Source organism: Amphimedon queenslandica, unplaced genomic scaffold, assembly GCF_000090795.2.
Source record: "Amphimedon queenslandica unplaced genomic scaffold, v1.1 AMPQUscaffold_13514, whole genome shotgun sequence".
Classification (NCBI taxonomy): domain Eukaryota; kingdom Metazoa; phylum Porifera; class Demospongiae; order Haplosclerida; family Niphatidae; genus Amphimedon; species Amphimedon queenslandica.
Window position 1 is genome coordinate 22791 of NW_003546250.1, and position 14274 is coordinate 37064.

The following is a 14274-nucleotide window of genomic DNA, read 5'->3' on the forward strand; positions in this document are numbered from 1 at the left end:
ATAACAGATGATCACGTGACTATCTCACGTGATCCTGACCACTCCCTTATACTACCATTTTAGGTTCTCCCTGGAGAGTGTACACTATCTTCAAGTATCTTGCTATTATTCTTAATATTCTCTAAACCCTGTCACTATGATACTACTGGAAACAAGGAACAAGGTTATTGAGGAAGTGTTGCTACAGAGGTTTAAAAGGTGACTCTCATAACTGATGAATCATGTACATGTATGATACTGTTCTTTATACACATGTATTCTTTATGTAGTGCTGCTGGTGGTAAACCTGAAGGTATTGATATCACTGTTGCAGGTAAGGACTTGTAGAGTTCATGTACACATAAACAACAACAATGTGTGTACATGTAAACAACAACAATCTACATGTGCATGTTGTTTATCAGTGAGAGAAGGTTACCTGTATATACTGTTAGCAGGAGGTTATACTGTCCATTATGTATCATTAATGTCTTTAGATTATGATGGTGTACTCTTTCATGTTACCAATCCTGAGGGAGAAAAGAACAAGATCAGAGTATGTGGCTCCATTCCATCATGTCTCTCTATCATTATTGTCTCTAGATTAGTATTTCTCTCAAGTTTTACGCTGACCTCCAGAAACATGGAGCAGATGAAGTAATACTCATTAATTATTCATTATATTCAATTAATTATTAATTAGTTGATTGAGAGGGAATATGGCAAGTATTCAGTAGCAGCTGAAAGTGGTTACGATATAACACTAGAAGTGTCACTGGATGACCTACCTGAGGACGTGGGTAAGGATTGAGAGAGAGGGACCTGAGTTCACATGTTACCTGTACAAATAATGTTACGTATACATGTACATGTCTGTTACATGATCACAGAATCTCTTGCTACACATTTTGCTTTGCTCAAGAGGAATTGCTTTGCGTCAGTTTTTGAAAAGTATTTTGATATTCAAGCGAAAGGAGGAGAGAAATCAACCGCCATTATACACTACAGGGAACAGGAGACAATGTAAGCCCAGCCCCACCCATTAATTAATTTATTTATGAATATTAATTAATTAGGTATGTCTCCGCCCAGAAGGACAGAGTGACAGTTATATTCAGTACAGTGTTCATGGACGACGATGATGTTATTATTGGAAAGGTCTTTATGCAGGTGGGTGTGGGTTAAGGTGACCACTCCCATCATTATTATAATGATAGGAGTTTAAGGAGGGGAGGCGTGGCAGTCAAACTGCTCCTCAAGTCTTGTTCTCTCATTCGGAGCCTCCACAGGAACTGGAGGGAACTGATGCTCTCACTGGGGCCAATGTAGGCTACATCACTTTTGGTAAGACCACACCTACTGACCCCATACCCACTTTACTTTATTTATATTTAGTATTGTTCCCACGTCATTTTAAAGATGCAGCTGCCAGAAATAAAACCATTAACCTGATACACACCTTTAGGAACTACCTCCATTATCACATCAAGTGTTCAAAGGTAATTAAGTGAGTGGGTGTTATTACTATTATCGTTAATCTCAGGCTTATCTTCATTCACGAATGAGAGCTCGTACTAATGCTTTACTCAAAGTTCTAAATAGAGCCCGTCCTGAGGCCAAAGTTACTGAAAAGAAGACTATTTCGTAAGTTGATGAACATGATCACTGCCATAATAGCTACTGTCTATTTGTACAGTGGGCGTACGTTCAGAAAATGACGAGTGAAAGTTTAAAACTACATTATTAATAACCTGATGTACTGTGTAACTGATTAGTGTTTTAGTTGCTATTATTATTAATTTGTTTTTATTATTATTAGTTGCATTGCTGTAGGATTATTATTATTCATTTAATAGCAATTTTTGATCAACTTTTGTTTTATAATAAATAATTAATAAAATGTCATAGCAACACCAAAAGTGCTAATTAGTGGAAGGAAGTTCTTTAATTTTGAGAAATAACTGACTTAAAAATCAATTATGGTATTTTGAGTTTTTCCATTCTATTGTAAAATAGTCTCCACCCAATCAGAGCCCCTGTGACACTGCCCGCCCAGTAAACCGTTAGCAATTCAAACAGACTTTGTTTATTAAAGAAGAGGCAGAAACAAGTAGCTGATAATGGATTGCAGAATGCACCAGTGAACGGTCCAAAGAAATATTCAATTAATGTATAATTAGAGGCCGAAACAAAGTCAAAAATGAGACCTCTTGATTTAACAAGAGCGGGTGGAACTGAGAGCAGGAGTGTGCCAATAGCCTCAATGATAAATCCTTGAATTATCTCAACCTGAAGGACATCACCAGAAACAGAGACACCTTCACTATGGGGAGAAGAGAATGGAGCCAATACCTTGTGTAGGAACAGGATCATCGCCATGGCAACTGGGAGGGCCATCAACTGTGCCAAGAGAAGGAGTAAGGTCCTACTGAGACTCCACCCAAAACTAACAGACTTGACAATAAGAGCAGAAGTATTGACTGTAGCCTCTTGATATATCGACCTTTGGGAGAGTAAAGCAATGAAGAGTAGTATGTAATGGACTGAGGAATGGGTGTGAAGGGAGACTAAGGATATTTCAAATGACCAGAGTAGCCATAACAAGCTGCAGACGAACTCGTCAGCTAAACAATACTGCTCCTTTAGCTTAGGCCTTAGGCTCTTTCTCAATAGAGCAACCAGCACCAGAGGAAGAGAGAAACACAGTACAGACCAGTAGGGGTAGCCAGCCATATTGGAAAGAAAGCACCTCCTACCTACCCACGTGCTGACACGTGGATATATAACCACACCCATTCCTTACTGGTCTCTGATTTTACGGACATGTACATTAGTATACTGAAACCACGTGGAACTAGTAAAAGAAACATGGCGACTGAGAGATTACAAGTGATATGGTCCCCAGTGACTGAGAGTGAGTTTGCTACTTATGGAAATGAACTGAGAGTCTATAATCATGAGCCAATGGGACTGGAGGTAGGTGACATATATACACGACCATTAGTAGTAACTGATTCTTAACAATAGGAGAGGGACACCACCAGTACAGGTAATATGGTACAATATGATCAACAACAGCTCCGTCTTTGTCTCCTTTAGATATTATCCTTTCTTCTACTCATAGAGGAAGATTGATAGGAGCTAATTCTGAAGTATCCTGTTCCCCTGGTTACCAGGTAAGGGGAGGGGCTGGGGTGGGGCTTAATATATTTATAGACTGTTGCTTGGCAACCGAACAAAGACAATCCTCACTTTTTTGCAGTCGGTCAATCTAACGGAAAAGTTTCCTTATTAAAGTAATTATTATTATTATTATTATTATTATTTATTTAATTAATTTTAGTTTGTTATCAAAGCAGCCAATTCTCAGTAGTCATGGTTTCCAGTTAGGTAAGTCGGTATGGTCATGAGTGGGTGTGGTTACTGTTAGTATCATATTTAGTTCCAAAGTCTCTCGGCCGACTCTGTCACTGTGTAGCATGGAACCCAAACAATACCAGACTGGTTAGTATACTAATGATATACTGTTAGTATACTGGTGATTTACTAATAATATACTAATAGTTAGCAGAAGGTCTTGAGAAGTCCCGTAGTGATTCCTCACTGATAGTCTGGGACATCACCCACGCATCAACTGTACATGATAGGACTGGGTTAGTGGGTGTGGTCAGTTATAAAGTGATTAATTTCATATAATAGATCACGTGTTCCTGATAATACTGGACCTGAAGAAAGGAGCAAGTTTTATGAAACAGGTCAGGGGCACATTTATCACTCACCTTCATTCTCTCTCCCTCCTTCCCTCCCTCTCCCTCCCTCTTCCTCCCTCTCCCTCCCTCCCTCTCCCTCCCTCTCCTTCAGGTCATGGTGAAAGCACTAGTTCATTGTCATGGTTACAAGAGAATGCGCTAGTTGCTGGTATGGGGTCAAGGTTTCTTAAAGTATTTGACATAAGAGGTACTCCTGGATAGAACATCATCATCATCATTATTATTGTTATTGTTATTATTATTATTATTGTTATTGTTATTATTATTATTATTATTATTATTATTATTATTATTATTATTATTATTATTATTATTGTTATTGTTATTATTATTATTATTGGTTTTTAGAGGAGCATCACAGTGTATTGCAAACTGGAGGAGGTCAGAGAGAATTTGCTCAACATAAAGCAATTTATGGACTAACTATTGACCCTAATAATGGATATCAACTGGCATCTTATGCTGAAGTATTAATTAATTTATGAATTAATTAATTAAACTCATTAATTATTCATTAGGGTAGTACTGTCTACCTTTGGGACATTCGCTCATTTCAAAGACCAGTATCCATTAATTGATAATCCATTAATTGATAATCCATTAATTAATATTAGACACTGTTCATTAATTAATATTAGACAGTATCCCATTCCTGTATTGACTGGATACAGTAGATCAAGTCAAATCATTAAAATTATTAACTTAATAATATGAGCTGTCCTTGCCAATTGACTCCCTTTCATTTTAAGCTGTACATGAATCAATACATTGTGATACCTTTCTGTCTGTTGAATATCCTCAAACTACGTGTACAGTAGATGTGATAATGGTGTTTCATGATATTTAGTTATGTCTGTGTATGCAGCCCTTGGTTCAGTCTCCCTTCATTGCTTCCTTACATCACTGTCTGACTCTCTGTAGATGTACTCATTCCAAAGGTCAGGGACTGTACTCCAGCTGTCATGGCTAGCTACAAGGCAAGTCTGTTGTCATGGTTACTCGTCATTACCCGTCAATAGGCCAGGATCACTGAGTGCTGTCTTCTCAGAGTCACCCTATCTGAGGATCATTGACATACCCTTCCTCTCCCAAGGTAATCAGAACAAGGATAATAATAAATAATGATGATGATGATGATGAAGTGTATGTGTTGTCAATATCACTAGGGTCAGATATTGGAGAAACTTACACTGAATATTTCAATTCACACATCAGCGATAGGTGTCCACTGTCTTCAAGACAAGGTATTAATTAATTAACAATTATTATTATTATTATTATTATTATTATTATTATTATTATTATTATTATTATTATTAATGATGGGCCTCATCCCATAGGGTGGGGGAGGAAGAGGTCAGTGGTATCACTGCAGTGGAACAATCACTGGCTCAACACTGGACTAATAACTAATAATGAAGGTAATGGGTGTGGTTAATTAAAGGGGTGTGGCTGATTAAGGGCATTAATTAGGAAAGGTGCAGGAGATTAAAGTTTCTGATAAAACCTCATTATCCTGGGGGAGTGGCCAGTCCTTGATTGTTGGGTCAGTTGGACTTGGTACTAATCATGATAATAAAGTAACTAATAATAATAAATAATTTATTTATTATTATCATTATTATTATTATTATTATTATTATTATTATTATTATTATTATTATTATTATTAAAGGATCTATTGTCAGATGATATTTCTGTTGTAATGAGAAAAAGAGTTGAAGCTGGTTACGGATTTAATGTTTGTTAATTAATTAATTAGCTCATTAATTATTCATAGCTCCATAGATTGGTAAGAACATTGAAGTGACATCAAATGATGTGACACTCTCCAACGTATGGACCTGGATTAACAGTAATTATAATTAATTATTTATTTATTTATTTATTTATTATTTGTTAGTACAAGTCTCCTCCTCTTCAGATTCCATGAAGAACATTAACGGAGTCAATCAAGTACTTGATAGTAAGGGGAGTGGTTTAATGGGTGTGGTCAACTTTAAAGATTTGTAGAAAGTATAAACTTGATCAAAATCTTCACAAACTTTCTAAGTACAGGTATACGTATCATAATGTTTGATAAAATTGAGGAATTCTCTCCCTTTCATTTTCGGTGAAATTTGACCAAAGACCCTGTACTATAGTACAAGGACTTTGGTCTGATTTTGGAGCAACTTTAAAAGATAGTAAAGAGTCCATTTTTGATTGGTATCAGCTCAAACATAAATACACATACACCTGTACATGTATATTATAGTACATTAGTATTATTTATTATCATTATTAGATTTGTCTGGTTCCACGAGGTGCCTTCCAAGCAGTGGGTTTGTTACATATTCCAGTGCTAAGAGATCCCTTGCTCTTGATTTGTGTGGGTGGAGCTTCTGCTGTGACAATAATGAGACTCTTGATTCATTCCTTAAAAGGTATATCTTTTTGAATTTTAAAACTCTTTGTTTGAATTTGAATAAAGTTGCAGGTGCATTAATTATTGTGAGTGGGTGTGTGGTGAGACCTGAATGGACACCAGAATACATACAAGTCTTATTGTCCTCATGTAGTTGTACATGTGTTTAAAGAAATACATGTTATTATTATTATATACATGTAGTGCTGTGTGTGTTCAAGTGTGTGGGTTTATCTCTGAAAGGAAATTGATGCTAATTGATTTGTTATTTTAGTCTACAAAGGCCATTCTTTGTTTATTAATGTAGGGAGGAATTCTCAGAAAGATATGAACGGGCAGCGGCCATTGCTGTATTTCAAGGAAACCTTAAAACTGCCAACGATTGTTTGAAAGAAGGAGCCGAGAAAATAATTAATAGAGGAAAGAAACTGGAGGGTTCGTTAATAAAGATTCATCATAATAATAATAATTATTATTATTATTATTATTATTATTATTATTGTAGGTAGTTTATTAAATTTAATTGCTCTTTCGTTGTCCGGATACACTTCATCCGAGCAGTCTCTTTGGCAAAGAACTTGTTATCATATTTCAGAACAGATCACTGATCCTTACCTCAGGGCTATATTCACCTTCTTGTGCTCCAATGGAGACTTTAACAGCATTCTAGTAAACAACTGTCATTATTTATTTATTTATTTATTTATTTATTTATTTTATAGCAAGATGATTCACTGATGTTGCAGGACAGGGTTGCCTTTGCTTGTACTTATCTTGAGGATAAAAAGGTTTTCATTGCATCACATGACAGTCACATGACTATTGGAATTATTAGTTAAAAGAATATGTAACCAGCCTTAAGGAGAAAGTTATATCTTCAGGAAATATTGAGGGAATATTTCTAACTGGTAAGAATTTGTACATGTACATGTATTATGAGCCTCAATTGCAGGTCTGAATAATGATGGTATCTCATTACTAGCTCAATACGTTAATAAAGTAACTGACACTCTTTTTAATAAAATATACATTTTCATTATTTCATAGACTGGAGATGTTCAAACAGCATGTTTCATATGTACTCAAGTATTACCAGCTGTTAATAGGAACAGGACGGTACACAGCTGGTTTGAAGGGTCAGTAAACATGTTCCTAATGTGATTAATAGACACACCCTTAGACTAGTAATCTACTAAACTCAGTTACACTAGTATTAATTAAACTTTCCCTTTTACTGTTAGCGAGTGTGTGTGTCTGCATATTCTAAAAACTAACTGTTCTACTTATTACACCTGCAGTATAAGTACAGCTGCTGTATAGTCCCAATACAGCTGCTGTATAGTCCCAATACAGCTGCTGTATAGAGTGACCATCATAGTACTACTGGTTCATCACACACACACCCACTTGGACTACATAATGTCTCAGTCTCCTAGTATACCATACAATGAATGAATGAATGAATGAATGGTGTCTGGAGAAATGGCCTGTATGCTGGTACATGTACATTAGTCTATTCCCACATGTACACTCAAGTGTGTCTGTGTTATTGTTGAAAGGTCATTAGATCATGTTTAATAGTTTTTATGACTAAACCCTCAACTTCCTATACCATCACAATCATACTCCTACTGTGTTAATATATACATGTAAGTGCCTGCTCCTTTTGAATTTGAAAGAACTGTAGTAGTCTATTATTATCTATTTATTTATTTTATTTATTTATTTATTTATTAGTTATAGAGATTTGTTGGATCAGTGGAAGCTATGGAACGAAAGGTAAGTGTGTATTTACTGACCACACCTACTGACTGGTGTCATTAGAGCTCATTTTGATCATCAGCGGAAGCTGATTGACCCGTCTTTTAAACTAGTGAAGAATGCATCGATACTCTGTACCTTCTGCAGTAAAGCAATTACCAGTGACGTCATGAGACAAGGTACATGTGATTGGTGGGTGGTGTGATAATAATCCGTCTCTTTATTGTAGATCGGTCTAAAGGAACCGCTAAAAAGGTAAGACTATTGTGGGTGTGTCTGACTCCACCCACTCCTTCAGTCGACTAGTTGTCCCAGTTGTCGTAAGCCGCTCCCAAGATGTGCTCTGTGTCTCCTCCACATGGTGGCAGGAACTAGCAAGGGGAAGGACCCAGGTTAGCCCATATCATAAACATGTCTTTATGTACATGTACATGTACAGGTGTGATAAACTCGTCTGACCAGTTTGGTCAGTGGTTCACCTGGTGCCAGACCTGCCGTCATGGGGGCCATGCCCTTCACATCAAAGAATGGTTCCAGTAAGTGATTTCATTCCCACGCTTTCATTCTCATACTTCCATTCCCAGGTCTCATAATGTTTGTCCAGTTACTGATTGCAGCTGTCACTGTCTCCTCCTTGATGGGTGCACCTAATTAATATTCATTGTTAATTAATTTACGACTAATAAATTACATGTAGAAGGTGTGGTATATTAATTTAAGTGTGCTTTCCAGGGTAATCATATAATTATTACTATCTTTATTAAATTTGTTATTACAGTCAGCAAAATAACTAGGTACTTATAATTCTGTAATTTCCACACTACATGTCTTGTGTTGATATCATTATTATTAATCTTGTGTCTCATTCCTTCAGTAAACAGAGCCAGTCATTCTAACACCAGCTGGTCTCTTTCCTCTTCTCTTTAATCATCATGATGGTTACAGTTGTATAGTACTTCATTTCCTATTTCATTTCATCACTAAATGTCCCTTAGGACTAGGAGACCTTATGACTCCTGACTGCTAGTAAATACTATCAATTTATAGTAAATACCATTAACTAGTCAAGAGTGCAGCCCATGTACAATAATGTGTACTCTTGTTGTTTACAAGTTGTGTGGTTTTGGCTGTGACATGAGATGATCAAAGTGTCTCTGACCACAATCTCTCTCCCTTACTCATTTCCGCCCACTCTTTTCATAAAAATGTTATTAAATTAGGAAGAAACGTTATGTTTGATCCAAGGATAGCATTACTAGCTTATAAATGAGCTTATCCTCAATAATAATGTGTGCAACATAAAGTACACTATGTATTGTAACTGAATAGTGCCGGGTATTGTGGTAGAAGCTGTACTATCTCATCATAAATGTCAATATCTATAAGCAGAATCCATTACTAGTGACTAAGAGGAGGTTTCATTACCAAGGTTATCTCCCCAGTTGCTGGTCCTTGATACAGAGATAGACAGGTCAGGTTCAACTCGTCCAATTACTTCAACAAACAATGAAAGTGGTTCACTCTACAATTCATTAATTTACAATACAATGAGTATTGAACTATATCTAACCAGAGGTTGTTGAAAATGAATGTTAATGTTCTTCTTGTCGCTTGATTCCAGTTGTACAGACCTTAAACCACTAGTTGTTCCAAGCTGCAGTTCAATTAATAATTAATTAATGATTATTTGAGTTACCCCTTTAGTTCTTCCAACTATGGATACCGTTTGACCAATGTACTTGGGCAATTGGGAACCATTCACTCTTGGACTGGCCTCCATATTGACTAGGGAAATTCAAAAAAGCCAATTTTTGTTAATTTTTGCACATTTTTTTAACTTTTTTTGAAGAAAAAATAATTCCTTTTTATTTGAATCTTTGAATAGATCTATACCGTATAGACTCTATTGTCCTATTAAATAGTTCGTATACGGTAATCTACATACTCTTATAAAACAGCGAGTAATAGGATGCAAAATAAACAGAAACTCATTTTCACTTCTCAAAGTTTACGGCAGGCAGTGCTCTACCAGTCCTTCACACAAGTAATGGCTGCATCTCCCTCGAGCCCCCTCTCCCCCCTCGCCCCTGATGTCGAGATACTATTTGAGAGCTACCTACAGAAAACACCTCCACTGGACAAACTCTTTGTGGTAAGCCGTCACTGATACACTGATAGATTGTACTGCAGTCTACTACCTAATGCAGTAAAGAGCTGCTTGGTGTTGGCCATTTTAGGATTAGTTTTGTCTAATTAACGTTTTGAATTTGAACAAAGAAGCCAATTTTCACTCACTGCTAAAGGATTTACAGCTCAATGCATTGGGACCTCCTTCAGTTTATCTAACACTTCACAATTAACTGCCCTCTCTCTCTCTCTCTCTTTCTCTCTTTAGAAATGGAAGAAGAGGTGGTTTGTTCTGTCCAGGACTAATCCAGTAAGTAAATGCAATGAAATGATATCCGCAATAAATTTATCTCTCTCGCTCTCTCTCTCTCTCAGCATGATCCCAACAGCATTGATCTGTCATACTACAATGACCGAACAATGAAGGAGAAAAGAGGAACAATAAATCTTGCAAAGTTTATCGGAATACGTCCAAATGCCAAGATCGGTCATAAAGAGAACGTGTTTGCCATAGAGACTCAGGAGAGAAAGTTTATTCTAAGAGCCAGCGATCAAAGGACTAAGAACATATGGCTAGCTAAACTCTGCGAGTTTTGCGGACAAGGTAAACAACTAATGATATTGCCTAGCAACAGTGATGAGTTCATTTGTATGCAATAACAGTATTAATGAAAGCTTGTTTAGTCTTACTGATATTAAATGTAATAATGACACATACACACACACAATGGGGTTATTGTCATAATGATATCTCTTTAGAACCCGTCTATCACGTACACATACCAACACAACCTTCTGCTGAAAGTGGAGAAGGAATATTCAAATTCAATTCTCGTGGATCGATATCAATAATCTCACCTAGCGACAGTCACTCCCTCCTTGAAGTACCTCTGAAGGACATCAGGCGAGTTGGATCCATGCTCATCAACAACAGGGACATACTCTGGATTGAGACTTGCAGGTCTTGTAAGAATTCCAGTGAATTGGACCAATTCATATTCTTTGTGATATCGTCCGGGGCCTACGCCCGCCAGTCTTTGGTACGAGAGTTAAAAATAATGACAGAGAAGGCGACTGGAGTATTCCTAATCCTCGAGGAGACCAGTCCTACAGAAATGGCATATATTTCCCGGAGTCATTATGGCTGTCCCTCATTCCCAGTGATGGCTAGGAACAGGATACTCTATGGTGGGCTGATCCCCTCAGGAGCTACACTCCACTCTCTAATGGCAGCTGGGGATGTATTGAGGAGACCCAGTGAACCCATAATGAATGTGGGCGTGTCACTAGAAGAGATAGCTACAAAACCAAGTAGGCGTGGCACTATAGGGTCCTCTCCTACTACACCATACCCACCAGGTAGGCCAGTCCTCTCTCGTGGTCCTACGTCACTGGATCGGTTTAGGAAACCCAGTTTAACCTCCATGAGCTCTCAGAACTCAACGGACGGTACCGGCAGTGAAGAGGTTCACACTCCTCTCTCCGATGGAGTGTTTGATCCTCCTGTTCTTTCTCCTCTCAAGCGGAAACTCTCTCAAAAGGATTCCCTCTCAAGCCATGGATCATCAACTGGTTCTCAACCTATTCCCGAGGATGAGGAACTCTCCCTGTCCAATTCAAGACGTCTTTCCAAGTCTCGTCCTGACCTTCATCGTCCAAATGTACCACCTCGGTCTCCAGCGTCCCTCAAACTGAGGTCAACCACACCCTCTGCACTGTAAACCCCACCCACTCACACTGAACAACTCATGCAAAAGAAACAGTAACATATTGTATCATAAAATACCTGATAAATGATAATATTATTATAATTATTAATTAAATAATGTTGTTTTTGTACATACTTTCATTTTTCCACAAGTAACATTATCATCAAGGCATTCAGTTGTTACAATCAATTCCAAGAAACAGATTAGATTAATAATAATAATAATAACAATAATAATGACTGTTATTTATTTTCATTTCACAGCACTCAATGTAAACAAGACAAAGTGATTGTAGCTTTAAACTCACACACAAAACACTTTCAACATGACCTTAAAATACAAACACACACACACACACACACACACTGGCTGGACTGGAGTGAGTTATGGTCTAACAGTTTCATTATAAACAGACAGACAGCAGTGTTTGTGGACAATACTTGACTGTTCATAAGGAGAGGGTAACCATTAACATTCAGTGACTACTTAATGATGAAACTAATCAATACAACATCATGAATATAATAATAATAATAATAATAATAATAATAATAATAATAATAATAATAATAGTATGAATGACTGAATAATGAATTAAAAGTGAATTAGTGATTAATTAATTAGTTCGGTTAGCTTTCAAATCTTTTAAACTATTACTATTAAAAAGAGAGTGACCTCAATACATTATCAGTTCATTAATCTACACATAATCTATGAACTGGAACAACTTACTGACACTATAAGGCTTCACTTAAGGACTCATTCTCCTCCAGTTTCATTCCCATTCCTATTGGAACAGGAATGAAACATGCTGTATCATGGTACATGCACTCACCCTCCAGCCCCAGACCCAGAGTCTAATAGCGGAGACCTCTTGCTGGTACCAACAATATTGACACCAGCTACTGCCAGTAGAGCCTCACGGGACCCGCCCACTGAAGCTACACTCCTAGACTCCGCCCCTCCTTGTGGGCGGGACACTGGACGCACTATTGTAGGACCTTGTCTCCTTGTAAACCCAATACCTGTTGATAATAATAACAATTAATAATAATAATAATAATAATCAATGACGATTGAATATACTTACGGTCTCTTTCCTTCAGTTTAGATAAAAAGTTAATTTTCATTTGGTCTTTCTCTTCAATCAATTTCCTGTATTCCTTATCAGCTGCTAGTCTAGTTTCTTTTAAAAGAGTTTCTAATTCTTTGACACGATTTGATTTGACTTCAAGGAGACTTTGATGTTTTAAAAGGTCTCGTTGAACTTCAGAGAATGAAGAGAGAGTCTGAATGAGAAACACAGACCAATGCCAAACTATTGATTATACATAACCCACACACACACACACACACACACACACACACACACACACACACACACACACACACACACACACACACCCTCTCCTTTACCTTCTTGTGTACTCTGCTCAGTTCCTCAAGATTTTCTTCTAAGAACTTTGTTTCTTGTCTTTCAGGAGATATTCCCTGAAGGAGGACAGATCATGTGACTATCACATGTACAGGTACAGTACCTTGTTCTTCAGTCTAGTCTTCAGTTTTTCATAAAGAGATCTCTTCAGTGAGTCAAGTTTACTCATCTCAGATTTCTAAAAATACAAAATGTTACCATCATCACCACTACTAGACTACATGCAAGTACCACAGTATCCATCAGTCCAGAATAGTCTTGATCAACCTTCTGCTTCAGTGCATACCTATTGCTAATGACACACACACCCATAATACCATGAGAACCTCAAAACTTAAAAAATTGAAGTCGGAATCACCTCAAACTTTCTACACAGCATAAGGGCATCAATATGTATCAGAAAATGTAATAAAAATTTGGGGTGATTTCGGAGCCATTTTTTGGAAAAAACCATGGGTTATAGCCTTGGGTATTTTTCAGATTTTTGGTATTTTCTTAAAATGGCCGTAGCTTGAAAAATTGAAGTCGGAATCAGCTCAAACTTTCTATACGGCATAAGGACATCAATATGTATCAGAAAATGTAATAAAAATTTGGAATGATTTTTTGGCTATTTTTTGGAAAAAACCATGGGCTATAGCCTTGGGTATTTTTCAGATTTTTGGCATTTTCTTAAAATGGCTGTAACTTGAAAAATTGAAGTCGGAATCAGCTCAAACTTTCTACACAGCATAAGGGCATCAATATGTATCAGAAAATGTAATAAAAATTTGGAATGATTTTTCGGCCATTTTTTGGAAAAAACCATGGGCTATAGCCTTGGGTATTTTCAGATTTTTGACGTTTTCTTAAAATGGCCATAGCTTGAAAACAGGCTTGGGGCGAAGTACTTTAAAAAGTATTTAAGTACATTACAAGTACCTGTTTGATTTTTTTAATGAGTACGAGTACAAATCCCTCATTTTTACAATTGTATTCAGTATGAGTACGAGTACTCTATTGCAGTACTTAAGTACTACTTAAGCACTTGACCACACCCAAATAATTAATAAGTGAGTTTTAAAATTAATAAATTACATCAGACGG

At 36.9% G+C, this 14274-nt stretch overlaps 5 protein-coding genes across 6 annotated transcripts in view; 3 read left to right on the forward strand and 2 right to left on the reverse strand.

The window, feature by feature from the left end:
- Positions 1–32: 32 nt before the first annotated feature.
- LOC100640441 (actin-related protein 2/3 complex subunit 2-like) lies at positions 33–1826 on the forward strand. Its single transcript, XM_003383073.3, has 11 exons — positions 33–198; positions 270–313; positions 477–535; positions 583–636; positions 683–779; positions 870–1002; positions 1056–1149; positions 1197–1323; positions 1375–1478; positions 1523–1623; positions 1676–1826. Exons 1-11 carry the CDS (start codon positions 137–139, stop codon positions 1695–1697), a joined length of 897 nt encoding a protein of 298 aa, XP_003383121.1. The 5' UTR covers positions 33–136; the 3' UTR covers positions 1698–1826.
- A 998-nt stretch (positions 1827–2824) lies between these two features.
- On the forward strand, positions 2825–8797 carry LOC100635849 (WD repeat-containing protein mio-A-like). The gene is made up of 32 exons (XM_020001302.1): positions 2825–2955; positions 3007–3028; positions 3079–3155; positions 3196–3275; positions 3323–3369; positions 3422–3483; positions 3544–3632; positions 3679–3734; positions 3841–3936; positions 4098–4216; positions 4268–4312; positions 4671–4726; positions 4769–4842; positions 4916–4993; positions 5090–5170; positions 5223–5329; positions 5425–5490; positions 5538–5604; positions 5653–5715; positions 6037–6175; positions 6464–6591; positions 6662–6825; positions 6879–6944; positions 6992–7064; positions 7109–7155; positions 7204–7292; positions 7894–7935; positions 7981–8096; positions 8147–8172; positions 8216–8309; positions 8357–8453; positions 8502–8797. The coding sequence occupies exons 1-32, from the start codon at positions 2848–2850 to the stop codon at positions 8566–8568; spliced, it is 2541 nt and encodes an 846-aa protein (XP_019856861.1). The 5' UTR covers positions 2825–2847; the 3' UTR covers positions 8569–8797.
- A 314-nt stretch (positions 8798–9111) lies between these two features.
- Positions 9112–9738, reverse strand: LOC105314528 (replication protein A 14 kDa subunit B-like). Its single transcript, XM_011408750.2, has 4 exons — positions 9614–9738; positions 9488–9571; positions 9343–9439; positions 9112–9296 (listed from the first exon to the last, which is right to left on the reverse strand). The coding sequence occupies exons 1-4, from the start codon at positions 9695–9697 to the stop codon at positions 9226–9228; spliced, it is 336 nt and encodes a 111-aa protein (XP_011407052.1). The 5' UTR covers positions 9698–9738; the 3' UTR covers positions 9112–9225.
- A 153-nt stretch (positions 9739–9891) lies between these two features.
- Positions 9892–11942, forward strand: LOC109585304 (uncharacterized). Its single transcript, XM_020001315.1, has 4 exons — positions 9892–10069; positions 10313–10354; positions 10420–10648; positions 10804–11942. The coding sequence occupies exons 1-4, from the start codon at positions 9965–9967 to the stop codon at positions 11763–11765; spliced, it is 1338 nt and encodes a 445-aa protein (XP_019856874.1). The 5' UTR covers positions 9892–9964; the 3' UTR covers positions 11766–11942.
- A 436-nt stretch (positions 11943–12378) lies between these two features.
- LOC100635976 (kinesin heavy chain-like) overlaps positions 12379–14274 on the reverse strand; it is a 7220-nt gene continuing 5324 nt past the window's right edge. Inside the window, exons 19-25 of one of the 2 annotated variants that reach the window (XM_020001327.1) lie at positions 13423–13480; positions 13292–13366; positions 13170–13244; positions 12844–13042; positions 12589–12778; positions 12486–12540; positions 12379–12409 (exon numbers count right to left, since the gene is read on the reverse strand). In XM_020001327.1, coding sequence (XP_019856886.1) covers positions 12513–12540; positions 12589–12778; positions 12844–13042; positions 13170–13244; positions 13292–13366; positions 13423–13480 — 625 coding nt within the window. In that variant the 3' untranslated portion in view covers positions 12379–12409; positions 12486–12512. Of the gene's footprint in view, positions 12410–12485; positions 12541–12588; positions 12779–12843; positions 13043–13169; positions 13245–13291; positions 13367–13419; positions 13481–14274 lie in introns of both variants that reach the window. The other variant, XM_020001321.1, reaches the window with a different exon arrangement.